The sequence below is a fragment of the Moschus berezovskii genome, chromosome 2 (assembly GCF_049115385.1).
Source record: "Moschus berezovskii isolate FMDL1 chromosome 2, NW_MosBer_1.0, whole genome shotgun sequence".
Lineage (NCBI taxonomy): Eukaryota > Metazoa > Chordata > Mammalia > Artiodactyla > Moschidae > Moschus > Moschus berezovskii.
The window spans coordinates 121,039,895-121,067,335 of NC_142461.1; the positions used below are offsets into that span (position 1 = coordinate 121,039,895).

General features: G+C 39.2%; 1 protein-coding gene across 31 annotated transcripts in view; it reads right to left on the reverse strand.

Moving 5' to 3' along the window:
* Positions 1 to 27,441, reverse strand: part of TTN (titin) — a 276,712-nt gene that overhangs the window by 164,760 nt on the left and 84,511 nt on the right. For all 31 annotated transcript variants that reach the window (XM_088830575.1, XM_088830572.1, XM_088830570.1 and 28 more), the window contains exons 69-109: positions 27,093 to 27,380; positions 26,663 to 26,941; positions 26,291 to 26,569; positions 25,909 to 26,187; positions 25,504 to 25,791; positions 25,094 to 25,381; positions 24,274 to 24,555; positions 23,739 to 24,017; positions 23,338 to 23,619; positions 22,908 to 23,186; positions 22,522 to 22,809; positions 22,054 to 22,332; positions 21,683 to 21,961; positions 21,308 to 21,586; positions 20,881 to 21,168; positions 20,452 to 20,739; positions 18,930 to 19,211; positions 18,123 to 18,401; positions 17,278 to 17,559; positions 16,883 to 17,161; positions 15,928 to 16,215; positions 15,539 to 15,817; positions 15,147 to 15,425; positions 14,779 to 15,057; positions 13,755 to 14,042; positions 13,331 to 13,618; positions 12,522 to 12,812; positions 10,271 to 10,558; positions 9,562 to 9,654; positions 9,156 to 9,441; positions 8,098 to 8,281; positions 7,805 to 7,894; positions 7,444 to 7,711; positions 7,072 to 7,332; positions 5,302 to 5,511; positions 4,972 to 5,049; positions 4,839 to 4,865; positions 4,383 to 4,442; positions 3,747 to 3,830; positions 1,925 to 1,999; positions 744 to 794 (exon numbers count right to left, since the gene is read on the reverse strand). In XM_088830575.1, coding sequence (XP_088686701.1) covers positions 744 to 794; positions 1,925 to 1,999; positions 3,747 to 3,830; positions 4,383 to 4,442; positions 4,839 to 4,865; positions 4,972 to 5,049; positions 5,302 to 5,511; positions 7,072 to 7,332; positions 7,444 to 7,711; positions 7,805 to 7,894; positions 8,098 to 8,281; positions 9,156 to 9,441; positions 9,562 to 9,654; positions 10,271 to 10,558; positions 12,522 to 12,812; positions 13,331 to 13,618; positions 13,755 to 14,042; positions 14,779 to 15,057; positions 15,147 to 15,425; positions 15,539 to 15,817; positions 15,928 to 16,215; positions 16,883 to 17,161; positions 17,278 to 17,559; positions 18,123 to 18,401; positions 18,930 to 19,211; positions 20,452 to 20,739; positions 20,881 to 21,168; positions 21,308 to 21,586; positions 21,683 to 21,961; positions 22,054 to 22,332; positions 22,522 to 22,809; positions 22,908 to 23,186; positions 23,338 to 23,619; positions 23,739 to 24,017; positions 24,274 to 24,555; positions 25,094 to 25,381; positions 25,504 to 25,791; positions 25,909 to 26,187; positions 26,291 to 26,569; positions 26,663 to 26,941; positions 27,093 to 27,380 — 9,693 coding nt within the window. The remainder of the gene's footprint in view (positions 1 to 743; positions 795 to 1,924; positions 2,000 to 3,746; positions 3,831 to 4,382; positions 4,443 to 4,838; positions 4,866 to 4,971; positions 5,050 to 5,301; positions 5,512 to 7,071; positions 7,333 to 7,443; positions 7,712 to 7,804; positions 7,895 to 8,097; positions 8,282 to 9,155; positions 9,442 to 9,561; positions 9,655 to 10,270; positions 10,559 to 12,521; positions 12,813 to 13,330; positions 13,619 to 13,754; positions 14,043 to 14,778; positions 15,058 to 15,146; positions 15,426 to 15,538; positions 15,818 to 15,927; positions 16,216 to 16,882; positions 17,162 to 17,277; positions 17,560 to 18,122; positions 18,402 to 18,929; positions 19,212 to 20,451; positions 20,740 to 20,880; positions 21,169 to 21,307; positions 21,587 to 21,682; positions 21,962 to 22,053; positions 22,333 to 22,521; positions 22,810 to 22,907; positions 23,187 to 23,337; positions 23,620 to 23,738; positions 24,018 to 24,273; positions 24,556 to 25,093; positions 25,382 to 25,503; positions 25,792 to 25,908; positions 26,188 to 26,290; positions 26,570 to 26,662; positions 26,942 to 27,092; positions 27,381 to 27,441) is intronic.

Genomic DNA, 27,441 nt, shown 5'->3' on the forward strand with positions numbered 1-27,441 from the left:
CGGATTCTAGCATCAATTTGATTACTTATGTTTTCTTTGTGTTGTGGTTCTGCTTAAATTTTTGTTGATTATGGAACACAATCAGGAGGGACAAGAGACAGTCTACTCTTAATCTGAGGATTCTTCCCATGTATACAAAATGGCATTCAGTAAGTATTCTTAAATGAACACATTTTCCATTGTTTTGTGGGAGCTCCAATTTTTAAAACTCTTGGCTTTTCCCCCATGGAATACCTTCATAGTTGATCTTTTTATGGAATTTATATTTAATATTTCTGCAGCTCCTTACAATTCCAATTCTTCTTTCAAATACAGTACTAATTTTAAAGCTACATGTTTGAATATCAAATATAGCTCTTTATTTAGTTTAATTAAAAAATCTGAAACTTTGTAACTAAATCAATTGATTGCTTTTGTATGACAACTTTAAAAATACTAAGGCTAACATTATTCATATAATCCTTAACATCCGTGTTAGTTACAGCTGAAATAATAAGAGGTGATCCCTTCTTTCTAGCCCTAACCACTTCTTTCCCTTTGTCCACTGCAGAGAGGCTACATAAACGTGCTTAGGTTTCTTTCCTGGAATTTGACCAATATAAAGTAGCCATTATTTCAACTGCTAATTTTACTGTAGCAGAGAAGACTGCAATTTTATAGTAAGTTGGAAGCCTAGTACGTAAGAATACAATGCAGGGATAAAAATCTCAGCAAGACATAGAATATTTAATAATTTCATTTACCTTCTGCTGGGATTAAGGCAGTAGGACGTGGTGGCTTGGGAACCTCTAGAACTTTGAAAATATAAAATGCAAGTTTATTTTTAGATTATGCATTTTTAAATGCTTACTAATCCTATATACCTTGTTAGTCATTTGTATAATCTGTGAATATTATTTGTATACCAAATGCTTTCACAAGATGCAAATTTGGCTCACCAGAAATGCTCTGCAATGCCATGCAAACGAAAATATGGGAAAGGTAAAACTTTTTTCTAGCTTAGATTGATTTAAAACAATTTCAATTAATATGAAACATAAAGGAATATTCAGTATGCCTGATGCTAAACCATAATGCTAAAAGAAAATAATTTTTTTCAGGGATTAATGATAAAGTTCAGGAACTACCCATGGCTTTTGAGCTTCTCCTTATTCTATAACACTTCATAAATGACCACTCAGAAAAATGTCTCAGTGAAGGGGTACCCTGTGCTCCTGAATTTTCCTTCTTTTTAGGAGCTTGCTGTACTCTAATCTGAGCCAGATGGATAAAACTGTTTGCTTAAATCTAGCTATCTATTTTTCTTTCTAAAAATTTCCCAAGTTACAAGAAAAACTTAAAGTAGGTAAAAAGTATTTTTCTTCTGTGGGTAAGTTGACATTAGGCTCAGCTGAACGCGGAAAGATGCTGAACTGGGCTGGAGCAACCACTCAAAACTAGCACCAGCCCTTTAAAACATTCTATTTGAGTGACTAGATTAAGACCAAATGTTGGACCAGAGGGCAGCGCCTTCTTGAAATCACCATCCAGAGACAATAAGACCTCTCTGGTGTGGCCACTGGGTGTCATGGGCAGACACAAGCAAAGGAGGACAGGGGAGGGACAAAATGGGAAATAAGCTTGAGAAAGAGACAGTGAGGACTGAGTCAGAGAAGCGTGTGAGGCTGAGCAAAAGGAGAGGTACTAGTTCACAAAGTCACACTCTTAACCCTCCTCTGTCCTTCCCTATCTGGATTGAAATTTTTCTTAACTAAGAGAAAAGCAGTAAGATTGAATTTTGGGGGGTGGGGTCGGGTGGTGCTGTGCAGCTCGAAGGCTCTTACTTTCCTGACCAGGGATTGAACCTGGCCCACAGCCGTGAAAGTGCCAAGCCCTAACTACTGGACTGCCAGGGAATTCTTGGAATTTTGATAAATCATAATACCTTTAGGTGCTGGTGCCTCTTCCTTGGGCTTTGCGACAACCTTTTTAGCATCTTTCTTCACAGCTTTTTTGGTCACTAAAAAAGAAGATGTCAGATGTAAATTTTACTCTAATGTTTTCAGGAGACTGGGAGGTTTATTGAAATTTATTTTTTCCATATGGTTTGATGATAACAAGAGACTCTGTACATTATTGTAAGATGCCTGTTTCAGAAAGATCTTGGACTAGAAAGTAGAAAAATTGGGGGGGAAGGAGAAAGAATATGTAAGTGAAAGTCATGTCTGATTGTGATTCCATGAACTGTAGCTTGTCAGGTTTTTCCGTCCATGGAACACTCCAGGCAAGAGTAATGGAATGGGTTGCCAATTCCTTCTCCAGGGGATCTTCCCCCTGAAGATCTTCCCAGCCCAGGGATTGAACCCGGGTCTTCTGTATTGCAGGCAGATTCTTTACCATTTGAGCCACCAGGGAAGCCCACACTGATTCTACGCCTGCTTCAAGTTTTTGAAACATCCGGGACAAACCCAGGTGACACCATGTATAAAAAAGGTACACTATTTCATCTTTGTTTCACGTAGGTAAGACTGCTTTAAATTTGTCAGGAATAAGAATAACAAGTGAATTAGTAAAATTTAAGTTCCACCTATGCTATATTGTGGAAATTTTCTTTTGTTAATGCTAACATATACCTTGATCCTGGCCCCAGATCATAACTTGATTATGGCTCCTAGTATTCATGAATAATGACACTGTTTTGAATTTTTTTAATGTGATTTAATTTCTCAAGTTTCCCAGTGGGTACTTAGTCATGTTGACAGTAGTGCTCAAAGCATAATTCACTCATTAAGATGAATTATTATTCCTGACAACAAATATAAGCAGAAATCTATTTTTTGGTATTTGATTCTTGCTCATTTTTACTATCAGAAGCAAATGAAATATAGTTAACTATGTTTATGTAGATACGTTTCTTTGTTACTTAGATAGTTTAATCATAAAACTAGAAGTGCTTTTTATTTTTTTGTCTTTTAACTAGATTTCCGCTAAGGCTAGCTAAAAATTTTCTCAAGCTTTTGACACCAATTGTAATGACTTTTAGGGAATTAGCCTGGAGGCTACCACTGTAATGGTGGCTTGGATTTGAGAAAATGTGACCTTGACATGCAGAATTTTTTCCTGATGTTGCTGGGAGAATTCTGACAACAGTTCTGAACTCCCCAGAACTCTAGAAAGTCCAGGCAGTCTGTTGATTAATTAGTTGAGAAGTTTCCAGGCACAGACAGTACAACTTATCTCTACTGAAATATTTAAGAGGGACAATTCCCTGACACACTCAAAAGTTTACTGGAGAGCTCTTTCCTTAGCTTTAGAAAAAAAAAAAAAATCAAAGATATTCTAACTCATATTTTTATAATGAAATTGTGAATTTTAAGGAGTAGTTAACAGTGTAATTGAAAAAAAACACAAGCTAAAATTTTAAACCTGACTATACACTAGCATTTTTTATGTCTATAAGTTTCACTAGGATTTTATTATTTTATTGCTATATGGAGTAGTTAGGAAAATATGAAATGTGAAATCAGCTTGCTATTAATGCTTAAGTGATCTTTTTAAAATATTTTTTTTCTAATGATTTTCAGACTTTTAGGCACATGTCCAACACATTTAATTAATACTAAAATCATGTAACTTACATTTTGAAAGGCAATCCAACCTGCTGACCACTAGAGGGCCAACATGTTGCACTAAACAACATTTTCCAGGTCTGTATATTCAATAATTAAATCCTATATTTTGGCATTTAGGTAGCTAACATATAATACCTTCAACACGTTTTGCTGGTGGTTTCTTTTCTTCAGGTAATGGTAGCAAAAGAGGGATGGGAGGAACAGCAGTAGGAGGGATTTCTAAAAAAATAAATGCCATCATAAGTAACATGGTTTGGTTTCTCATTTTGTGTGAAATACAATGAAAAGTCTCATGCATTTCTTTCAGTTCTTCAAAGGTGGTATCGTAGCAGTTCAATAGTCAGACCACATAAAAATAGAATCTGTTTATAATTGCAACTACTCTTCTGCTTTGATTTTTAATTACACCGTGAAGAAGATAAAGTGGAAGGATACTATGGTTTGGCACTGGTAACTTTCTAGTGGTAGGTAGTATATTGCTTGTTTTCGTTTGTCTCATGCTAAGTCGTGTTTGACTGTTGTGACCCTGTAGACTGTAGCCCTCCAGGCTCCTCTGTTCATGCTATTCTCCAGGCAAGAATACTGGAATGGATTGCCATTCTCTCCTCCGGGGAATATTCCCAACCCAGGGATCAAACCTGCATCTCCTGCATTGCAGGTGGATTCTGCTGAGCCACAGGGAAACCCAGTGGTAGCATATTGCTGCTACCATATTCAGAGCCGGGGCTTGGGGTGGGGGTGGTGGTGGTGGTGGTGCTCGGTCTTTCTTACCTTCTGGTGGTATTGCTCTGATCGGCATGGTTGGAATTGGAACTCTGGAGTCAGGAATATCTGAAAAGAGACATTTAATAATGACAAGCACCGAAAGACTAAAAGCTCAGATATTTATTAGACAAGTAAGATGTGTTTGGTTGTTAGGCATTTCCAACAGCAGAATCTAAAATATAGATACAAGATACTAAGATTCTTCTGTAAGCAGCCACACATGCAAATTCATTCCCCGTGACAATCTGTTTTGTTCTATGGCCACACTGTGTGACCTGATCCAAGAAGTCAGCTGAATGTGACCTCATTACCTCCAATTTCCTAAACTCATAAAGCCTACCATTGGTATTATTTTCCTGACGATCATTTTACTGAATAATATTTTATATTAGTTTGGCTTCTATCACTTACAAAATTACACTGAATGTATTGTAAGCTAGGATTGATTTTTTTTTAACTCACCAGGAGGCTTCATCTCAAGTTTGATTTCTGCAAAATAAAAAAAAATTATATTAAAAAAAGTTTAATAGAATTGTCTTGGCAGGTTACTTTGTCGCCAGAATCGCAGTGTGATTTGAATGGGGTGTTTTCTGACCTTTGGTTGTCAAGTACAGCTCTGCGGTGCTTCTCGCTTCACCTCTGGGTTCCAGTCTAGCAATTACTGAATAGACACCTAAGGGAAAAAGATCATGAAACCTTTGCGTTCTGATATGTTTGAAAATAACACTTCTGCATTGGTGGTATAGTGGTGAGCATAGCTGCCTTCCAATAACACTTCTTTATTTAAACATAGTATTCATTTATATTTTTCTTTCTTAGGAAACTAACCTAGGGTCATAGAGTATAAGCATAAACTACAGAAGAAATACATAAAACAGGAAAAGCTTAAATTATATATTCATAGGGACACTGTCAATTAAGTTACCTTCATCATCTGGGGTCACGTTGTGGATGGTCATATAATGGCAGCGACCATCATTCCTAAAGTTGTATTTCTGGCTCTCGGTCAGTTCTGTTGGTCCTTTGTACCAAGTTACAATGGCGTCATCGAAGGACACTTCACATTCGAAGGTGGCAGACTGGTGCTCACTCACAACAATGTTCTGTATGCGCTTTGTAAACTGAATTGGTTCAGCTGTTTAAATACAAAAAGAGTTCAAATTTAGTTTGTATGGAAGGAATTTCTTTCACTGTGCTTTTCCCTCAGATGTTCAAAGTCTCTATCTTTTTATTGGAAAATAGCAGAAAAGGGCTGAAAATATAAAACAAAGTACACTTCTTTGCATCAGGACCAAAAAATTATCTCAATATTTAAGTGTACTCCTGTAAGATTAATGTGGAAAAGTTTAAAGAAATCCTGTAAGTCCTTATAATATTTACATGAAGAAAATAGTCAAGGTGCTTATAATCCAGAATAAAACTTAAACTTTAAAAATGTTAGTGAAGTGGGGGCTTCAAAAGAAAGGGAACATAAACTTCATCTTACTATACACTTTATTCCCTTTTGAAATACTTTCCTCTGTAAAATAATTCTGCCTTTCAGGTTCTAGAACTGTTTATTATGTGACTTTTATAACTTTTCTTGTGAAATAATTTTAAACTCAATAGGAAATCTGCTCTTCTAAATTTCACAGGATTCGTTTTGAAGAGTTCTGAAACCTGCTTTGTAAGCACCAGTGGGCAGGCATGGAGTACACCCTTGCAAATGGCATGGTGTACAGGAGGAGACAGGGCTGGAGTGGAGATCCTCCTGCAAAATTTTATCTGGAATTCAATGTGTCACAGCATTGTGAGCAGCTTAGATATCATACATAGTCTGGTAAGCTTTTTTTTTTTTATGAAGGATCATATAAAAAATAGGCAATTATTTTAAAAATAAGTGGTTTCAACTGGATCCTTTAAATGGAAAACTATTAAAAATTTCTGAATTTTAAAATACAACCAGACCTTGATATCCACTGTAAAGCAAGTTAGAGATTTTGAAATGCTTATGTAAATAAGAAGGCACATAAGTTGTTATTTCAGCAGCTATAAATGGGTAACAATGCTTGGAAGTAGAGCCCATCATTAGAGCCAAATGTTGCTGAATACAGTCTAAAGGTGTAGGTCTTTAGGAAATAAAACTTGTTGCTTCTAAATCTTGACATTCCATTTCATTTCAGAGACTCAGAAGATTGGAATGTGATCTTCATATGAAATAACTGTTTTTGAAAAATAGCTGCTAATCACATATATTATTAATTCTATCTACACAGTTTCATAGAGATAGACTCAAACTGATTCCTATAAACAAAATGTCATCTCCTAGCCAAGACATATAGCCATGAAATCTGGTCCTTTCTCTAAGATTTATTTCTAGGATTCAAAATCAGAGATATGAGATGTACGGCATTTAGTAGAATTGCGAAAAATTATTGTATTTAGAAGAATTATGAAATTTATCAGAAATTACTGTTAGAAAGTCATGTCACAGTATAGATTGAAATCTACTGGTCAAAAGAACTATAAAAATGAATCAGCACTTATGGGAACACTTCCCTTTTGGTTTTGCATAGATTTTGAGACATGAGTGCATGGATTGCTATGAGACCGCACAAGCACTTGCAGTTCGTGCAAAGGCAAGGTTGCAGGGGTTGCGCACAGTATTTGCCTCTGACTGATGCTGTGATAACTCCAGCCACACCCTTTCACCCACCTTCAATTCTGAGCTCTGCTGAAGTTTCGAGGTCTTCGTGTTTGCAGGTGTATCGACCCTGGTCCTCTGCTCGAACATCTGCAATGGTCAGCTTATGGACTTTGTGCTCCACTTCTGTTTTGTATCTACCTTGGGGTTTAAGGATTCTGCCATTTCTGAACCATTCAGATTTTACATTTGGCACTGAAAACTGGCAGGTCATGGTACAAGTCTGGCCTTCTTTCAAAGTTACATCCTGAAGATGCCGTTCCCAGGCAGGCTCTGTGGGTATAATACAGTACATATTTTGTTCGATACCACATGTAATGTATTCAAAAGTAAATTCATCTCATCAGTTTTTTTAAAAAAAATAATAAAACTCTTTTTACTTACCAATTACAGTTAGTTTAGCACTAGCAATGTGTGGACCACACACCAATCTGTAATTGCCCTGATCTTTAAGTTGACAGTCTTTGACTCTGAGTGTATGTCGATCACCATCAATGCTTATTTCAAACTTATCACTGCGTTCCAGTTTTTCAGTGCCTTTGTACCATGAAAGCTTGATTTCTGGATAATTAATCTTAATGTCAATTTCAAACACAGCATCATTGTCTTTCAAAACTGTCTGATTTTCAATGTCCTTGATCAGAGTGACAGGCTAGGAGAATAAAAAATTAAAATGCATTAGTCACTACTTCCCTTGTAATTTCCAATAATTTGTTCATTTTGTGATCAGCATGATTCATTTTACCTCTGTCTGTGACAGCCTTTGCTGAATAAATGATACAAGTTCCTCAAATTCCTTCTCTTCCTTCTCTGACTTCTCTATTTCTTCAATTTCCTAAGGAGAAAAAAAGTAGAATTATTACACATGGAAAAGATTTTGAATTAGAATATGGGTGATTATACTCAGCTTCCATTCTTGATGCTGCTTAGGTTATATTAAGATATTACACAACTGTAGGCTCTGGAAATTCAAAAGGTGTAAGCTAGATGTTTCAAGTGTGAATTTTTAGATATTGTACTGTACACAAAACAGCATACCAATCTATGTGTCTCTTCTCCTTGAGTTTGCTTTAGCAGTTCAAATGCTTGAAGAAGACCCCGGAAATCAGTGATTCCATACATGCGGGCATATTTTTCATATTCTTTCGGATCAACATTTTTGAGAAGTTCCATGATATCAATTTCCTCTTCTTCCCCAGCTCCTTTCTTTAAGACAGGAGTCCTAAATGAAATAAGAAATAAACATGAATCACCTCTCTTCTACTTATTCTGAATTGTCTATCATCATTCAAAGATTATAAATACAATTCAATTTTTTTCACAAAGTTATAGCTCTGTGTTCTTTATTTAATAACTACTAGTTTTACCATGTTAAACAAATAAAACTGTGAAACAAACAAACAAAAAATGTGGGTTTGGAGATGGAGTGAATTAAGATTGGACCACAGTGCCAAGTACAGAGATTGATCAAAGAGTTTAAGATAGGAAAGAAGACAAGTATTTTTGTAAACTTTACAACAAAAGAGGCTACTGAAAGAATAAGAAAACATGATAACAATCATGGAAATATTAATAAAGAACACATATATATCATGGAAAATGTGTAGAAATTAAATGTTGATTGATTAATCATGATGAAACATAATTGGTATTGATATTACTGATAATTATGGAAAATATTTAAAACAGTTGATCTAGAAAGCCATTCAGAGTAAGGAAAATTACACGTAGAACCAAAAATTTTATGTCTAGACACAGATTTATCTATAGGCCATTTCCTTTGTTCAAAGTTTTAATAAAAATTTACTTCATTCTCAAAACTTTCTCATGATTATTTAGAAATTGACATTAAGGCACCACTAACTTCCACTCCGGGAGCTGGTGATGGACAGGGAGGCCTGGCGTGCTGTGATTCATGGGGTCGCAAAGAATCGGTCACGACTGAGCGACTGAACTGAACTCAACTTCCACTCAAATACTATATATTTCCTTATCTGTTAAAACACCCATGTGCTTATTTTCTTTCACAATCTGAATCTTGGAGGGGATGGTCTACGAATGGAATATTACCAAAAGCAATATTTTACTGAACTTACTTTTTCAGCATTGCTCTAAGATCTCCTTCAATTTTCTCTTGTTTCTTCCTTTCATCCACCTGTAGATTAACATTACTCTCAATTTCACCATGTTTATTAAATGCAACACATCGGTATAACCCAGAATCGGTTTTTGTGGTGTCTCTAATCTCCAGTTTTGCTTCATCGCCTTTTTGGTGGATCAGTATTCGACCTCCTTGGTTCAGTTGTCTCCATTTCCCTTTTGTCCACTTAACATTTGGAATTGGATCACCTCCAACTTTTGCAATGAATGTTGCAGTGGTTTCTAAGGAACAATGAAAACAACTCAATAAAAATTTAATTTTCCAAAACCAGGTTTTCTGAAATTAAATCAGTAGTAAAATGTACAAGACAAACGAAGATGTACTTTTCATGAAGTACTTACTTTCTACAACTCTGATGCTCTGAGGTTCTGATACAAAGAAGAGTTTTCCATCTACTGCTGCTTTCTTAGCTGCTGGGACGGCAGCTGGTTTGTCTAAAAAAAACCACATGTACATGTTTTGTTATCACAATTGCCTTAAAATTGCAATAAATAATTTTCTTTGACAAGTAGACTTTAAGAGTTTGGCAATGTCACAAATATTATGAACTTTATATGAGTGGATTGCAGAAGATAAAGCAATTTCACAGACATTTATAACCAGTTACAGCTACTACAAGCAGACTGAACTACAGTCACATCAATAGCATCAAGTTTTATACCTCTAGACTTGGTTTCATTACATAGATTTCCTTTAGGGATACAGGCTATCTGATATTACTAGTTAGCATTGCAACTTGACATGAATTTGAACAAATTCTGGGAGACAGTGGAGGACAAAGCAGCCTGGTGGGCAGCAGTCCGTGGAGTTGCAAAGAGTTGGACATGACTTAATGCCTGAACAATAACAACAACAAATCAGGCTACCTTATGTCACATTATTAAACAGTATCATTTCTGGAACTCCATTTAGTTATGTTTTTAGATATGAGGCTATAAATTGCAAATGAGCAATAACTGATGTTTCTAAAAATCTAATTTCATTCTTATTTAAATTGTAATCAGCAAACATAAGCAGTTAATCTAAATAATAGTGTCAAGAAATCTGTACCTTTAATGGTCACTTTTGATTTGGAAGTGTCACTTCCAGCCACATTGGAAGCTTTACATACATAATCTCCTGCATCTGCTTTAGTCACATCCTTAAGTTCTAGCACAGCAGTCCCATTAGCAAAGCTGAAGCTGCATCTGTCTGAGGGCTTTATTTCTCTGCCAGCCTTCAACCACTGGATCCTGATGGGTTCTGATCCCCAGACGTGGCAGCTGAGTTGCACAAATTCTCCTTCACTTGCTGTTACTGGGGTAAGGTGCTGATCAAACACAGGTGGCTTCTTAGGTTCTAGAATTAAAAAGGTATTTTCATGAGGAACATAAAAACAGAAAAGCATTAAATTCCAGAAAAGAACATTTTGCTTCTAACAGGTAGCACTGATTGCTATAGTAGAATTGAATCACGTGCCTTTATTTCTGAAAACACTGGTTACATGTGTTGGGTTTTAAAAATAGAAAAAGGTTTAAAAACAAGCAAAGAACAGATGCCATGCTGCCCATGAATTACCCAAGCGTCTGTGTCCTGATTAAGCACTACAAACATTGCACTGGCAGTTACTATAAACTTTGGTGTCACATAGTATACTAGTGATTCTCTCAAACTTGTGTGTGGCTGTATTTTCACTGAACCCTAAAATCTACGAGCCTATTGGAGAATTCTGCTCATGTTATGCAATGCTTGCTATCCTTTGGGAAAGAAGGCCAACATTTGAGTAATCCACAAGCCCACATCTTAATATGTGATTTTCCTTGATGTTCAGATTTAGTTATTATATGCAGCTACAGTAGCATTTCGGAGAAGGCAATGGCAAGCCACTCCCAGTACTCTTGCCCAGAAAATCCCATGGATGGAGGAGCCTGGTAGGCTGCAGTCCGTGGGGTCACTAAGGGTCAGACAAGACTGAGCAACTTCACTTTCACACATTGGAGAAGGAAATGGCAACCCACTCCAGTGTTCTTGCCTGGAGAACCCCAGGGACGGGGGAGCCTGGTGGGCTGGTGGGCTTCCGTCTATGGGGTCACACAGAGTCGGACATGACTGAAGTGACTTAGCAGCAACAGTAGCATTTAAAAACTCAATGTTTGCCCAAAGGAATGAGGAGTTGAAGCTCAGTGCTCAACTGAAAACCAATGAAGACGACATCGGTAACATGATAGGAAGGCTGTGTATAGCTCAGTGTTGTGTAATGATTTTACTGAACCGTTCTAAGACCTACATTTAAGAAGAATAAGGCAACATTTATGATTACACAGATGAAAACTTCTGATGCCTTACTCTTTAAAATTCTATGTATTAAAAAGCCTTAGAATTCTATAGAAAGTATTTATTTATCTACTCAATGGCAAAACCGTCATGAATGTAAATCATGAATAAAAGCCATCACTGAGCACATTTAAATGCATTTAAGTCCTATTAAATGAATGATAAAATCTGAATTACAAATTAACTCAATGATATTACCTTATTAGTAATATTAATCTGTTGATGATATTAGCCTATTGTCTGTGCACCCTGAAATGGCCATCAGAGTTGGTAATTAACTCCCAGCTGTTCAAAGAAGTTAGACTGTAAAGTGATCTTGATGAACTGCCTCATAATCATCTGGATGAAGCCATTACAGTTAGAAGATCAGATTGAGACGATCTCCTTAAACAATACAGTCCACTTCTTTGCTTCAAGCTATGACTGTATATTTGTAATGATATACATTTTTCCACCCATTTTTTTCTCTTAAATTTCATCCTCTTGCATGAGATTAATATTCATTTACAGGCTAAAAGCTTTGGGCAATATATGTCAGACATAATGCTTTAGAAATATCCTTAGAAAAGAGAATGCTTCAGAATGTGATAGACCTCATAATAAGTAAAGCTAATATAGTATTCAATGATGAAAATTTTTTAAAATTAAAAAAAAAAGTGTGCTTCATAAAAATTTGTATGTCACTTATGCATGAATTTCAAAGTAGCCTTAGACTTCTAACTACCTGACAACATTTTGGGATGTGACTTACAAGCTAAGATATATAGTCTATAATATGACACCTACTTTGCTGGGCCATGCAATTAAATTACAAATAATACATATACATGTACATATCTTAGTAAACGTAAGTGAAATTGTAGCAAGCCAATTAAATAATATTTATCTGGAACCCAGAAGTAGGTTGAGATATCAGAAGAAACACACATGGCTGTCTAATGGCAGTAAGGAAGAACACATCATGCTGGGGGCAGTCAAGGAGACTTACCTTTGATGATGATCGAAGATGTACATAGAGCAGAGCCTGCATCATTCGACAGTTTGCATGTGTACAAACCAGCATCGTCCATGCCTGCCCTCTTGATTTGCAGCAGAAGTGTGTTGTTCTTGAATGTGATTTCACAGTTAGACGTTGGATGGATCTCTATGTTATTTTTGTACCAAGCAACAGAGATGGGTTGGGAACCAGCAACACGGCCCTCAAGTCTGAAAGAATTCCCTTCTGTTTCTTCTACTGTCTCTGAGAGTTTTTTAGTGAAACTTGGTGGGATCAGCCGCTCTGTAAGAAAGTTCAAGGACGTATGAAGTGGAATCCAGAAGTAGGTTATTAATAGGAGGCTTTTCAAGACAGAGAAGCCATATTTTACATTCAAAATCAATGCTGGCCAACTAAATACAGCATATTAGTGCAATGTTCCTAAATACTTCGCCTCCTTCCACAAGTTTATTTTTATTTTTAAATTAAAAAGATTACTTTATATCAGAATATAGCTGATTAACAATGTTGTACGTTTTAGTTTTGACCAGCTTATTTTAAACTGTTCTCTGATTTATGGGATGGATGATAAGAATAACCTATGGCCAGTTACAGAACCAGATATTTGTAAAAAGTAAAAGGAGAGGGAGAGAAACTTTAGAGAAATGCAGATTTTAAAAGATCATTTTTTTCTCTAGAGAAACTTATTTCTTCTGAAACATTTTTTTTATGTCAGTGGTTCAAAAATGTCCTAAATGAAAAAAAAATCCCAAATATTATCTAACAAAACTGCACCCTTAGGTTATGATATGCAAAGATACCTTTTATATTGAGCTGAGCAGTGCAGGAGTCCTTTCCCACTTCATTGACAGCATAGCACGTATACTGTCCAGAGTCGCCTTTGTCCACTTTTAGGATGGTTAGGTGGGCACTGTTTTCCAGATAACTGATCTGGTAGTTTCCCCCACTTCGGATCTCTCTGTTGTCCTTAGCCCAGGCGACCTTTATCGGCTGTGTCCCAGTCACATGGCACTCAAAGTCCGCACTCTCTCCCACCACAGCATCCACAGGGGCCAGAGGGATGTCAAAGAATGGGGGGTTCTTCCCCTCTGGGAGGACAGCAGAAAGGCAAGGTTTCAGGCTCCATACCTGACCATCCTAGGTCACACAAATCATCCTCCCCTAATTTCAAATTTGGTTCTAACAATTTTACTTACAAAAACAGAAGCTTAGGGATGCACGCACCTGTGAGAATGAGTCTGGCACTGGAAGAAGCAGAACCTATAGGATTTGTAGCTGTGCAAGAATACTGGCCTGCGAAACTCCGATCAGTTTGAAAAATGTTTAGAGTGGCCACAGTATCTAAAAATGATGCTTGTACATTGGGGCTGTCTTTCACTGGCCTGCCATCTTTAAACCAAGACACTGAGATAGGTTCTGATCCGCTGATGGCACACTCAAAAACAACTGGCAGCCCAACTGTTTCCTGAACATCTCGCAATTGTCGAGAAAACGATGGTGGAAGTTTTTGCTCTGTAGGAAGAGAATTAAAGTAATGAATACTTCTGGACATTTTGAATTTACTGAATATTCTTCTCATAATTATTGTTACCTAGATAATGGAATTTCTATAAAAATATCAGGATATCAGGAGGTATTCACAACTCTTAAATTAACTTGGACTCAGGGAAAATCAGGTAAATTTTTGGAGCAAAAGTTTTAATTTGATAGCATGCTGATGCATGGTAAGGGGAAGGGAATGGCAACCCACTCCAGTATTCTTGCCAGGAGAATTCCATGGACAGAGGAAGCTGGCAGGCTACAGTTCGTGGGGTCGCTGAGTCAGACATGACTGAGTGACTGACACTGATTCATGGTAGGTGTAAAAATATGTAAGCCAATAGAAAAACTGATAAGTTTAATGTATACTTCTGGCATGTAGCAAATTCTCTTACTTTTTAAGACTGCTCTCCAGCAATCTGAATGAGACACTCAGGGAGTAGGGATTTAAAAATATGGTCATTTGTTTTTCTTAAAGATTTAATTATAGAGGCACATGATGACAAGATCCTTCTAATTGAAGATTTAGTCATTTTATTTCTCTCTGTAAAGGTGATCGAAAAAGATAATCTGCTAATTTGTAAGTAGATCTACTTAAGTAGAAAACATTGCATTTGGAAAGATTTTTCCAAAAAGAAAACCCTCACCAGATATTTTAAATCTTGTTCAAAAGAAACACATTCATTCACTTTAAAAATATTGCAATCACCTTGAACAGTCAGGAAAGTTGATGAAGAAACTTCTCCCACACTGTTTTCAGCTCTGCAGATATATTCTCCACTGTCATTACTATCAACCTGGTTGAAAACTAATGTAGCAACGTTGTTCCTAAAATGCATCTTGTAGGTAGCAGTAGGTCTCAATTTTGTATCTCCTTTAAACCAGGACACAGCAATTTCAGGGGTCCCGCCAAGCTGGCATTGTAAAGAGGCAGAATCTCCAACAGTCACCTTCACAGGCTCCAACTGCTTGACAAAATATGGTGGTTCTACAGCCAAGAGAGAGAATCAGTCATGAAGGAGGCATGCCATGATGGCTATATGTATGTAGAGATGGGAATGAGCAATCACAACAAACCTAGTATCAGGATCTGTGCTGAACAGGAATCTTTTCCAGAAGTGTTCTCAATGTAACAGTTGTACTGTCCTGCGTCCTCCACTGTGCTGCTTGGGATCTCCAGGATCGCAGACTTTTCAGTTGTGGTTATGTTACACCTCTGAGATGGAGTTACGTTTATGCCATTTTTCTTCCATGTCACGGAAATGGGAGGAGTTCCAGTGAATGTGCCCTCTAGGATCAGAGGTTTTCCTTTCTCTATGCTGTAATCATTGAGCTTCTTTACAAATCTGGCTGGGGCTGGAGCAGACAAATTGAAAATGCGAAATCAAACACATATACACATGGATATGGGCATATCCAGTACTTCACCTCTGTTAACTGTAAAAATGCAGAACAGCAGTCAAACAAACCTTTTACGTAGAGATGCGTTGTACAAGAAACTCTGCCAGCTTCGTTAGTAACGATGCAGGTATACTCCCCACTCTTTGATGTATCTACATCAAACAACTCCAGTTCAGCAACTGAATCCTCCAAAGACACATTACATGTGTCCCCTGGTACTAGTTCGCTGCTGCCCTTGAACCAGCTAACACTGAAAGGGGGTGTTCCTTTTACAATGCTTGTGAAGGTTACGTTGGTTCCAGCTAAAACATCCATGGGCTCAGGTTTTTGAACAAAAGATGGTGGTTCTAAGCAAAGAAGCACATATCAGAAAAAGGTTAACATTTTTGAATTTTGATTATGAAAATGTTTAATGCATAATGAAATGCAATTCTATTTTACTGTATTTTTGCCTGACCTCTCACAGTCAAAGGAGCACTGCACTCATCAGAACCGGCCACATTAGTAGCTACACACGTGTAGTGGCCAGCATCTGACTCTTCCAGCATGTTCACAGTTAAAGCACATGTGTTATCTGTCAGGGTGGCCTGGTATTTCCTTCCGCTGCTAATCTCGTTTCCTTCATGGAACCAGGAGACAGAGATGGGAGGTGATCCATAGACTTTACACTCCATTACCACCGAGGAGCCAGACAGACCATTTGTCTCTTTCAATCTTCTCGTGAACGAAGGAGGAACAGTTCGGTCTGAAAGTGACAAAAACCAAACAAACAAGGGACATCAGTTATAAAATGATTTGAAGAGAGAATTATTGTCTTTTTGATGGAATATCCCTAGAGCCATTTGGCTCTTTTGTGGGGGTATCAAAGAACTGCCCGAGGCGTCACACAACGTAAAGCCTTGAGAATCAACGGGGCAAGATGAGCTAGTTGACTTAGGAATTTTGGTCTCTCTTTGCTGTGTATCATTATGTGGAGAAATTATTCCAGCATAACTGACAGTAGAAAACCACAGTATCCTTATTCCTTACTCAGGAATTAAGTTTTATTCCTACCACCCTGAATTGTGGTAATTCCTCCAAGAGAAAGGAACAGAACTTTTGGACTTGCTTTTCTCCTATCTCTATAATGAGATGGTTGGATGGCATTGTTGATTCAATAGACATGAGTTTGAGGAAGCTCGGAGAGATAGTGAATGACAGGGAAGCCTGGCCTGCTACAATCCATGGGGCTGCAAAGAGTCGGACATGGCTTAGCAACTGAAGAATAACAGAACAGGCATGTTACCTCTAATTTTGCTGTCACAGAATGTCAGACTCATGTCACACTGTAGAATGTGGAGCTTCTCATACACAAATATATAAAGCAGGAACTATACTATGCTAACGCTGAAACAAAAACCCAACCAACCAACCTGAAACTTGCACTGAGGCTGTGCAGCTGTCTTTGCCCACAGGGTTCTGCACCTCAAAACTGTATAGCCCACTGTCACCGGGGGCCACATTAATGATCTTAAGGCCAGACACTCTGTTGAAGAAGCTTATTTTGTATTTGCTGTCACTTGTCAGCTCTTTGCCATCTTTAAACCACTTGGTCGTGAGTTCGGGTGTGCCAGTGACCGAGCACTCCAAGGTGCAGGTGTCTCCTGTGGTCACTTTTATGGATTCCGGCTTTTCCACAATTGCTGCAGGCTCTGGAATGAGATATAAATTGCATTCAAGTGTTAAAATCCCATTGAAAAACTAAAGAAGACACAGGTACTGGTAAGTGTATGCCTTCTATTCATGATAACGTTCTCTCTGCACTAACCGAGGATGGACACCGTGGCAAAACACTCTTGCATTCCGGCGTCGTTTTTGATCTGACAGGTGTATTTCCCAGCGTTGGCTACTTCCGCTCTTGAAAACTGTAGGGTTGCAGTGTTTTCTGAATAAGAGATCCATATGTTGTCACTTTCTCTGACGATCTCCCCTTTGTCTTTGAACCACACCACGGAAATGGGCTCAGCGCCTTCAACAGTAGCCTGAAGCTGAACTTCTTCACCAACAATGGTAGAAACATCACTGGGCTTCTTCACGAACCTTGGTGGAGCTGATGAAAAGGTGGCCAAAAAAAAAAAAAAAAGAGATTTAAAAGGTGTATTTTAAGGGACTAAGAGTATTTCCCTCAAAGCCATCAATGCCAGGAATCAAACTAGTGATCATGCACTGTTTCCATTTCTTAAAGGGCATTTCTGGTGAGTAGGAGCAAGAATGCATTAGAGTTTTGTACTTTTCTGGCCTTGCCACAAGGCTTGTGGGATCTTAATCTCCTGACCAGGAGGGACTGAATCCTGGCCACCAAGTGAAAGTGTCGTGTCCTAACCACTGGACCACCAGGGAATCCTCCTAGAGTTTGTGTTAAGCAGAAGGAGTTGAACACCTTTGCCTCTCTAGCTTTCTAAATCCAATCAAAATCTATTGGGAAAACTGTTTAAGAGGGTACTTAGTAGGATTTGAAATGCACACTAAACATAAATAGATTTAGGAAAGGAGAAAGGGGATAAGTAGAAGAGACACTAGTGGAAAAGGCTGGAGCAAGAGCTGAGGGGTCAACAGAGTATTCAAGTTAGAAGGAAAATACTGGTAAGCACAGGAGGCTGAAGTCACGCTAACCTTTCAGAGTGATGGAACCAACACAGGTGTCACTTCCCACATCGTTTGTGGCTTTACACTGATACTCCCCAACGTCCGCAGCATCGACGCTCAGAATGTGAATACTCGTCAGGAAGTTCTCAGACATTATCTTGTACTTCTTGCCACTCCTAAGTTCTCTCTTGTCTTTATGCCATGAAACTTGAAATGGGGGAGTGCCCTGAAGCTCACATTCAAGGTGAACATCAGCTCCTTTCAGTGTTTCAATGGGATGAGGCTTTTTGCGGAAAATGGGTGGTTCTAAAGTTGGAAGAAAATCGAGTTAGAAAGAAAGGGAAATTAGGCTGTATTCTCTAGGTATATATTTACAAGTAAAAATCAGTTGTCTATTCCAACATAGAGAGTATCACATCTACTTTTCTACTGTATCCTTTAAAACTTTTAGAACCTCGATGGAGAGTCCAACAAGGAATTGAGAGACAGCTAGGATGTGCAAGACATGAAAGATGGGTGAATGCCACTCTCCCAGTTTGTCCCAGATAGCTAGTGGGAAGCTGCTGTATAGCACAGGGAGTTCAAAAACTAGGTGCTCTGGGATGACCTAGAGGGGTGGGAGGGGAATGGGGCTCAAGAAGGAGGGGATATTTGTATACTTATAGCTGACTCACATTGTTTACAGCAGAAACAAACACAACATTGTAAAGCAACTCAGTAGAGTTCAGCCGCTCAGTCGTGTCCGACTCTCCGCGACCCCATGAATCACAGCACGCCAGGCCTCCCTGTCCATCACCAACTCCCAATTAAAAAAAAAGAGAGATAAGAGCTGACCTTTAACTTTCAAGGAGGTGGTGCTGCTTGCACTGCCGGCTGCATTGCAGGCCTCACAGGTGTAATCTCCACTGTCTTCCACACTGAGCCCATGCATTTCCAACGCTGCCACTGAGTCCACGAACGACATTCTGAATTTACTGCTCTCTTGAATTTCAGTCTCGCCCTTGTACCATAAAACTTTGATTTCCGGAGACCCTCCTATTTTACATTCGTATCTTGTAGATTCATCTTGTTTCACGATTCTTGAAGGTTCTAGCTTCTTAATGAACCTGGGTGGTTCTATGGAAGCAAGAAAGAAAACACAAGGGAAGATTTGGGAAAGACATGTATCACTCAGAATGAAGTGAGAAGTCAAACAGAGAGGTCTTTAGCTCTGGAAAACATATTTATTTGCTACAGTTCAAGGAAGAATAGGTAAGTGAAATCTAAATCCACAAGTAAAATGCGTTTACTTTTGTAAGCACCTACATCAAATATTATGGCAAAAGGAAGGAAGAAGAGACATTAATCCTTGTGCAATCCTCCTACCAGCAAAAGAATCACTTCTTTGTGCAAGATCAGAGGCAGAGTGTGTATCTGTTGGTGAAAGCACTCTATGGTTTACAGGGATTAAGAGCATTTGATTACTTCCTCATAGGTGAACCAGTATACGTCTGTCATTTCCTGTGGCTGCAGAGATACCAGTTATGTGCCAGGAAGAGTCAGAGTAGCAAAATTGGGTCAGATATCTTAATATTTTAAAGTGCTATTTTCTCCTATAGGACTTTAATAGATATTTCTTCAGCCTCTATGATAGCCCTTTGAAGTGGAGAGAGCAATACTTTCTTCATTAACTGAATCAGAAAATTCAAGTTTAGGGAGATAAAATAATTAGCAATATGTCACAGGGCACATGGGCTGCTGAATCTAACTCTATTTTAATTTCAAGTTATTTATAAACTATCACCACAAAAAGTGTTTAAAAATGCTCTCATGAGTTAGACCAGCAGCTTACTGAGTTAATTTCTGACCACAGCAGACAGGAACTGTTTTTGCTACCTTAAGACATGGTTGCCTTCCATGATGTAAGATATTAATGTACTCTCCAGAAGAATTTGACACAATCTGACTCTTCTTGAAGGGCCTTATAGTTTGAGGTGAGGAACAAAACCATTAATTTACAAACTACTGTGGAAAAATGTATCATTCGCGACAACTTCCTTTTATTGTCCTAAGATAGTTTCTTTCAAACCTGGATTATCTTACAATTCTGTGAAAAGTTCCTGTTCTCTCTCTAGTCTCTATTTTCAGCCATTGAAAATGGACCCTCAGTCCATGTTTGACCAGTTTTATATATATGTGTATATATATATATTTTTTTTTTTTTAATTAAAAACTTGCTCCCATTTGGAAGACGCTAGATTTGCTGAATCACTTCCAATTCCCAATCCCTAGTCCTAAACACATCTTTCAAGTACACACTTCCTCTTATAGTGTCAGAAGTTGAAATGAGTCCTTGCTACTTCACTCCAACAAGTACCTTGTACACCCAGATGAGCAGAACAAGAGTCTTTTCCAGCGACATTGCTTGCATAGCAGGTGTACTGCCCAGCATCGCCTTTGCCTATTTTGAGCACCGTCAGAGTGGCAGTATTTTCAACCAAAGTCATCTTGTAGTTGCCTCCAGGACGAATCTCTCGGTTATCTTTAGCCCAAGTGATTTTGATTGGTGCCGTTCCAGTTACGTGACATTTAAAAGAACCACTTTCTCCAAGAGCCAGATCTACTGACACAGGCTTGAGATCAAAGAAAGGAGGTACTTCATGCTCTGGAAAGAATGAAGAGCAACAGGGTGACTTCAGTTTTCATGCTCTCAGACATGGAGCAGAAACTAAGTGGCACCAGTCCTTGGAGGTTGGGTGCAGTGAGACTGCTTTATAATGAAGAGGTAATGTGATGAGTTACTCACCTAAGAGGATGAGTTTCGCACTGGATGAAGCAGTCCCAAGGGGATTAGAAGCTGAGCAATTGTACTGACCAACATGGCTCTGGTCAGTTTGCAAAATCTGAAGAGTTGCTACATTGTGAACAAAAGATGTTTGCAGATTAGCATCATCTTTCAAAAGTACCCCATCCTTGTACCAAGACACTTGGAGAGGTTCTGAGCCATTGATGCGACATTCAAATGCAACTGGGAAGCCAAGAGTCTCCTGAACATCCTTCAGTTTTCTTGCAAAGGAAGGTGGAAGTTTGCGCTCTGTAAAGAAGTTATAGACAATCCTTATTTACAAGAGAGAAAACAACCACGGCATATTTCAATCCAATAACATTGTGATGTTTTTAAGAAAATAGATCTGTCAACACCCAGTGAGGCTGGTAGAGAAAACGATCATCACCTTTGATAACAAGTACAGATGAAGAAGCCACCGCTCCCACAATGTTTTCTGCCTTGCAGGTATATTCTCCCACGTCACTGTGATCCACTTTGTTGATCACCAAGGAGGCAACGTTATTTTTGAATTGCATTTTATATGCAGGAGCTGATCGTAGCTTTGTGTGTTCTTTATACCAAGAAATTCTAATTTCTGGGGTCCCATCCACTTTACACTGTAAAGTGATAGGTTCTCCGATGACTGCTTCCACGTGTTCCAGAGGCTCAATGAAATAAGGTGGTTCTAAGGTAGAAAGGATGATGGTCAGTCACACTAACTAAAGAGGATGGTTTGAAAGAAAGAAAAGAAAGCAAGAAGAAGAGGTAACTGTCAACACACCTAAGACAGATACCACAGCATCACAAATATCTTGACCAGCCTCATTTTCTATTAGGCAACTATATTGTGCATAATCCTCTATTGTGCTCTCAAGGATTTCCAGGATGGTAGATTTTTCTGTCATGGTAATACTGCAATTCTGAGACTGTGTAAGGGGGAACTCATTCTTCATCCAGCTCACCGAGATGGGAGGTGTACCCGTAAACGTGGCCTCAAGAACGATGGGGTTTCCTGTCTCGACACTGAAATCGGCCAATCTTTTCACAAAGGTGGCCGGTTCTATGAGGAGAAAACACGGAGGCAGAATTGTCATCTTCAAGTAAAGCAGAAAAAAATGTTAAAGATAATTGCTTTAGGAGGAAAGAGCAAACCTTTCACAAAAAGATGTGTGGTACAGGAAGCACTGCCAGCGTCGTTAGTCACGAGGCAGGAGTAGTCCCCGCTCTGCAAGGGCTCCACCTCAAATAACTCCAGTTCCGTGACGAAATCTTCCAGAGAGATGCTGCATGACTCCCCAGACACCAGCTCCCTGCTGCCTTTAAACCATCTGACCTTGAAAGGCGGGGTGCCTCTGATGACGCTGGTGAATGTGAGGCTCGTTCCAGGGAGCACTTCCACAGAGTCAGGGGTTTGTTCAAAAGAAGGTGGTTCTAGAGACCCCAGGGGAGGGGGAAGATCAAGAGAAAAAAGGAATCCAAGTAAGCGTGCTTTTTGCTACTTGAAGAAAAAGTAACTAAGACTACGCACAGAGACAAAATACAGAAATCCCCCACAGGGCAGGCACTAAGTCACACGATGGAGGCGCTGGAGGAGCAGTGGTCTGGCCCCTGCACACTGACCTTGGACAGTCAGGACTGCTGAGCATTCATCTGACCCAGCCACGTTGGCGGCCACGCATGTGTATGTGCCTGTGTCAGAGGGCTCCAAGAAGCTCAGATTCAAAGTGCAAACGTTTTCTGAAAAGCTGGACTGGCATTTAGGCCCGCTGATGATCTCATTGCCATCCTGAAACCAGCCCACGGAGATGGGGGCGGAGCCGGAGACTCTGCACTCCAAAACCACCGAGCCCCCGATGATGGCGTTGATGTCCTTCAGCTTGCGGATGAAGGAAGGAGCCACAACCCGATCTATGTGGATGGAGAAGCGTAGTTTTCCATTGAAAGAGAAGCTTTATTTTTACCCCCCAGGGAAAATGATATAGTCGTGAAAACCTCATACTACTCACCAGAAACATGGACAGAAACAGTGCAGTTACTTTTACCAACACTGTTCTTCACTTCAAAGCTATATAACCCCTTGTCACTCATTTCTGCATAAGGGATTTTAAGTGAAGCCACTTTGTTGACGAATGTGATGTGATGTTTGCTGTCTGCAGCTATTTCTCTCCCATCTTTGAACCACTTGGCTGAAAGTTCTGGTGTTCCAGTCACTACACATTCTAATGCGAAAGGATTTCCAGTAGTGACAGTCATGGGTTCTGGTTTCTCAATGATTCTGGCTGGTTCTAAAAGAAGAAGTATATTGCATTGAACACAAACTCATCTTTCAAACCAAGAGTATACTCAGTAATTTACTGGGTAAGAATAATATTTGCAGGCGATGTCATAGGTCAATCAAATGGACATTTTCCCTTCAGGCTGCAGTTTGTTACTAACCTAGGACAGTCAAGATTGCTGAACACTCTCTCATTCCGGCATCATTTTTGATTTGACACACATATTTTCCAGAGTTAGATGCCTCTGGGCTTCCAAGTTGGAGGGTTGCAACATTATCAACAAATGAAATCCTAGTGTTTTCACTCTCTCTGATGACTTCACCTTTATCTTTCAGCCAGACGACAGAAATGGGCTGGAAGCCTTCCACTACAGCCCGCAACTCAACAGTATCCCCAACAAGGGTTGAGGTATCACTGAGCTTTTTCACAAATCGTGGGGGTTCTAATGAAAGAAATTTGAGGTTAGAGAAGAAAGATGAGAATCACAGTCAAATACATTATTGGTCAAGCAAGAAAAGATGAAAGCAAGAGGCATGTATTTTTGGGCCCATGGATACAAACCTTTGAACTTGACAGTGCAAACACATGTGTCACTTCCCACTTCATTAGTAGCTTTGCAGTGATATTCTCCTACATCGGCAGCTTCCAGGTTAAGGATATGAAGACTTGCATCAAAATTTTTGGAGGTGATTTTAAACTTCTTGCTGCTTCGAACTTGCTTTCGATCTTTAACCCACACCACTTCAAATGGGGGAGTTCCCGAAAGTTCACATTGGAAGACAACATCAGAACCTTTAAGGGCTCCTATTGGAGAAGGCTTCTGGGTGAAAACAGGAGGTGCTACCAGAAGAAAAGAAGATAAACAATGAGAGCATTTGCCTAAGAAAAGGGAAACAGACATTAGCGTCTAAATCATTCAGTGCTTGGTGTGACCGTATGACAATAAACGAACATAAGAAATGACAAGTCATAAAAGCTAGTTAAAGAACTGCAAGCAAATCTTCACTAGCCTTTTTGTTTTGGAGCTCAGAACACTGCTGAGAAAGAATCCAGATCAGAGGAGAAGGAAGAGCGCAAGGGACTTAGAGGGTCTAACCTTTGACAGTCAGGGCTGTGCTGCAGCTGGCGTCCCCAACACCGTTATGGGCTTCACAGATGTAGTCCCCACTGTCCTCCGCGCTGGCTTCATTGATGGTGAGCAGTGCCACAGAGTCTACAAAGGACATGTTGTACTTCCAGCTTTCATGAAGTTCACTGTCGTTCCGGAACCACGAAACCTTGATTTCTGGAGAACCACTTATTTTGCATTCCAGGTGGATGGATTCTCCCTGCTTTGCAACTTTTGAAGGTTCTAATTTCTTAACAAACTTTGGAGGTTCTAGTAAGTCAAAGGAAGAAACAGCTTATGTTTTGAGCTTAAGATTTTATAAATACCTAATTTAATCTTATTATTAAGAACATATGTACTTTCTGAGAATTTCATGATAAAATATATATGTTTGTTTTTAAAATAAGCTTTTACTATTTTTAATAGAGAATTTAATTGACAAGTTAGTCTTGTAGTCTGGATATAGAAACTAAAACATGTAAGTTAATGTATTATAGAAGTATTTGATCAAAATGATGATTCAGAATGCCATAGAACAGGAAAGAGTGAAAAAAAGAGAAGAAATGACATTTAACAAATTTCACATAAACAACACTCTGATAAGATTATACTAAGACATACACTAATTTAAAAAACAAAATAAAAAGGAAAATAGAACTCTGATTAATGTTGCCTCCAACACTAATATACAAATTCTAATACGATCTAGTTAGTTCATCCCAAACATTCAAAAAGTAAAGAAACTTTTCTGAAGAAAATTATACAACATGGGAGAGAACAAGTATTGGTCAGTGCCATGTAGAGATACCTTTTACACTGAGTTGAGCGGAGCACATGTCTTTGCCAACATCATTGGTTGCTTGGCAAGTATATTGACCAGAGTCTCCTTTGCCTACTTTAAGAATTCTCAAATGGGGAGTGTTTCCCACACATGTGATTGTGTAGTTTCCTCCAGGACGGATCTCCTTGTTATCTTTTGACCAAGTAATTCGCATTGGTTGAGCACCAGTAACATGACACTCAAAGTCAGCACTTTCCCCAGCAATAATATCTATAGATACAGGCTTGATGTCAAAGAAGGGAGATTTCTTAGGTTCTGGAAGATGAGAAGAAAAATCAACATGCTTTTTGCTGTTGTTCTTTATTGGCTATTTCTACTTTGACAATGAATAGGAAGTCATGGTTTGCAAAGAGAAAAAGAGTAATATGGGAACAAACCTCTTGCTGTCAGTCTAGCACTGGAAGACGCTGTTCCAAGTGGATTAGAAGCTGAACAAGAGTACTGGCCAGAGTGACTCAAGTCTGTTTGCAAAATTTTTAAAGTTGCCACATTATCTACAAACGATGTCTGTAGATTTTCATCATCTCGTAAAAGTACCCCATCTCTGTACCAGCTCACTTGGATGGGTGCGGAGCCATTCAGTCGACAAGTGAGGGTAACCGGTAACCCAACAGTTTGTTCAATGTCCTTTAATTGTCTTGCAAAGGAAGGTGGGAGCTGGCGCTCTGTAGGAAGACAAGTAATACTTGAGGCATGAATAGGTGAAACAAAAATTTCCCCATAAAGGTAAGTGTGAAGATAAGGAAGAAGAAATTCCTTAATTTGTAAAATCGAATCATCACCTTGAATTCTGAAGACAGTCTTAGAAGAGGCAGTTCCTATACTGTTTTCTGCTTTACATGTGTACTCTCCACTGTCATTGATGCTCACTTTATTAAAAACAAGTGTGGCCACGTTGTTTGTAAAATAAGTCCTGTATTCAGGAGTCGGCCGTAACTTGGTATCGCCTTTGTACCAAGACACTGTAATTTCTGGGGTCCCAGCAACTTGGCATTGTAAAGAAACCGAATCTCCCACTGATGCCTCCAGAGGCTCCAGTTCCGTAATAAAATAAGGTGGTTCTAAAGAAGAAAGGTTCACAATCAGCAACTGGGATTAAAGAAAACCACACAAACCATGCCTCACGCTAGACACATGCCAATCATTTGAGAATAAGAAACACACCTAATGTGGACACCAGAGCTTCGCAAACATCCCTTCCCGCCTCGTTTTCAATCTCGCAGGAATACTGTCCCGCATCTCTTTTTGTGCTGTTCAGAATTTCCAGGAGGCAGGTCTTCTCCGTTGTGACTATGTTGCACTTTTCAGAGGGTGTTATGTTGAAACCATCCTTTTTCCATGTAACTGTAATGGGGAGTGTTCCCATGTAGGTACTTTCCAAAATGATGGATTTCCCTGGTTCTACAGAGTGATCACTCAGTTTCTTCACAAACACAGCTGGTTCTGGGGAGTGACAAAGCATAGCCGTTAAACACAGGAAAAACATGAACAAAGATGCCACTTAAAAAGCGGGAAGCGCAATGCACTGGAGCAAACCTTTTACAAAGAGACGGGTAGTGCAGGATGTTTGGCCAGCATTGTTAGAAACCACACAGGTGTATTCCCCACTCTGAGAGATGTCGACATTAAATAATTCCAGTTCTGCCACAGTGTCTTCAAAATAGATGTTGCACCTGTCTCCTTTCACCAGTTCTCTGGCACCTCTGAACCAGCCAACCTTAAATGGAGGGGTTCCTCTAATAACACTTGTAAAGGTGATGTTTCTGCCTGGTAGTACTTCCAAAGGTTCAGGTTCCTTCACGAAAGAGGGTGGTTCTATACAAGCAAGGAGGACAATGAAAAGATCCTGTAAGTTTCAGATTTAGTTGTGATTTTTACCAAAAATAAGATGCCTTTTGAATGTGTCAGCAGGGATGGGCACCCAAAGAAGACCTTGTAAGAAAGGATGTGAGTATCTGTCACTGACCTTGCACAGCCAACACTGCACGGCACTCATCAGACCCAGCGACATTAGCAGCCACACATGTGTAACTGCCCATATCTGATGAGTCCAGAGAATTGAGCTGCAATGTGCAGACATTATCTGAAAACGTAGTTTGGTACTTCGCTCCACTGACAATCTTGGTTTTCTCATGAAACCAGGCAACAGAGATTGGTGATGATCCGGCTACTTTGCACTCCAAGATGCAAGATGTACCCAACACTCCAATGGTATCTTTCAGTCTTCGTGTGAAAGAGGGAGGAACCATTCGGTCTGCATGAGGAGAGGCAAGAGAGTTGAGGTTTGAAAGAGGAGAAGAGACTCAAGGGAAGAA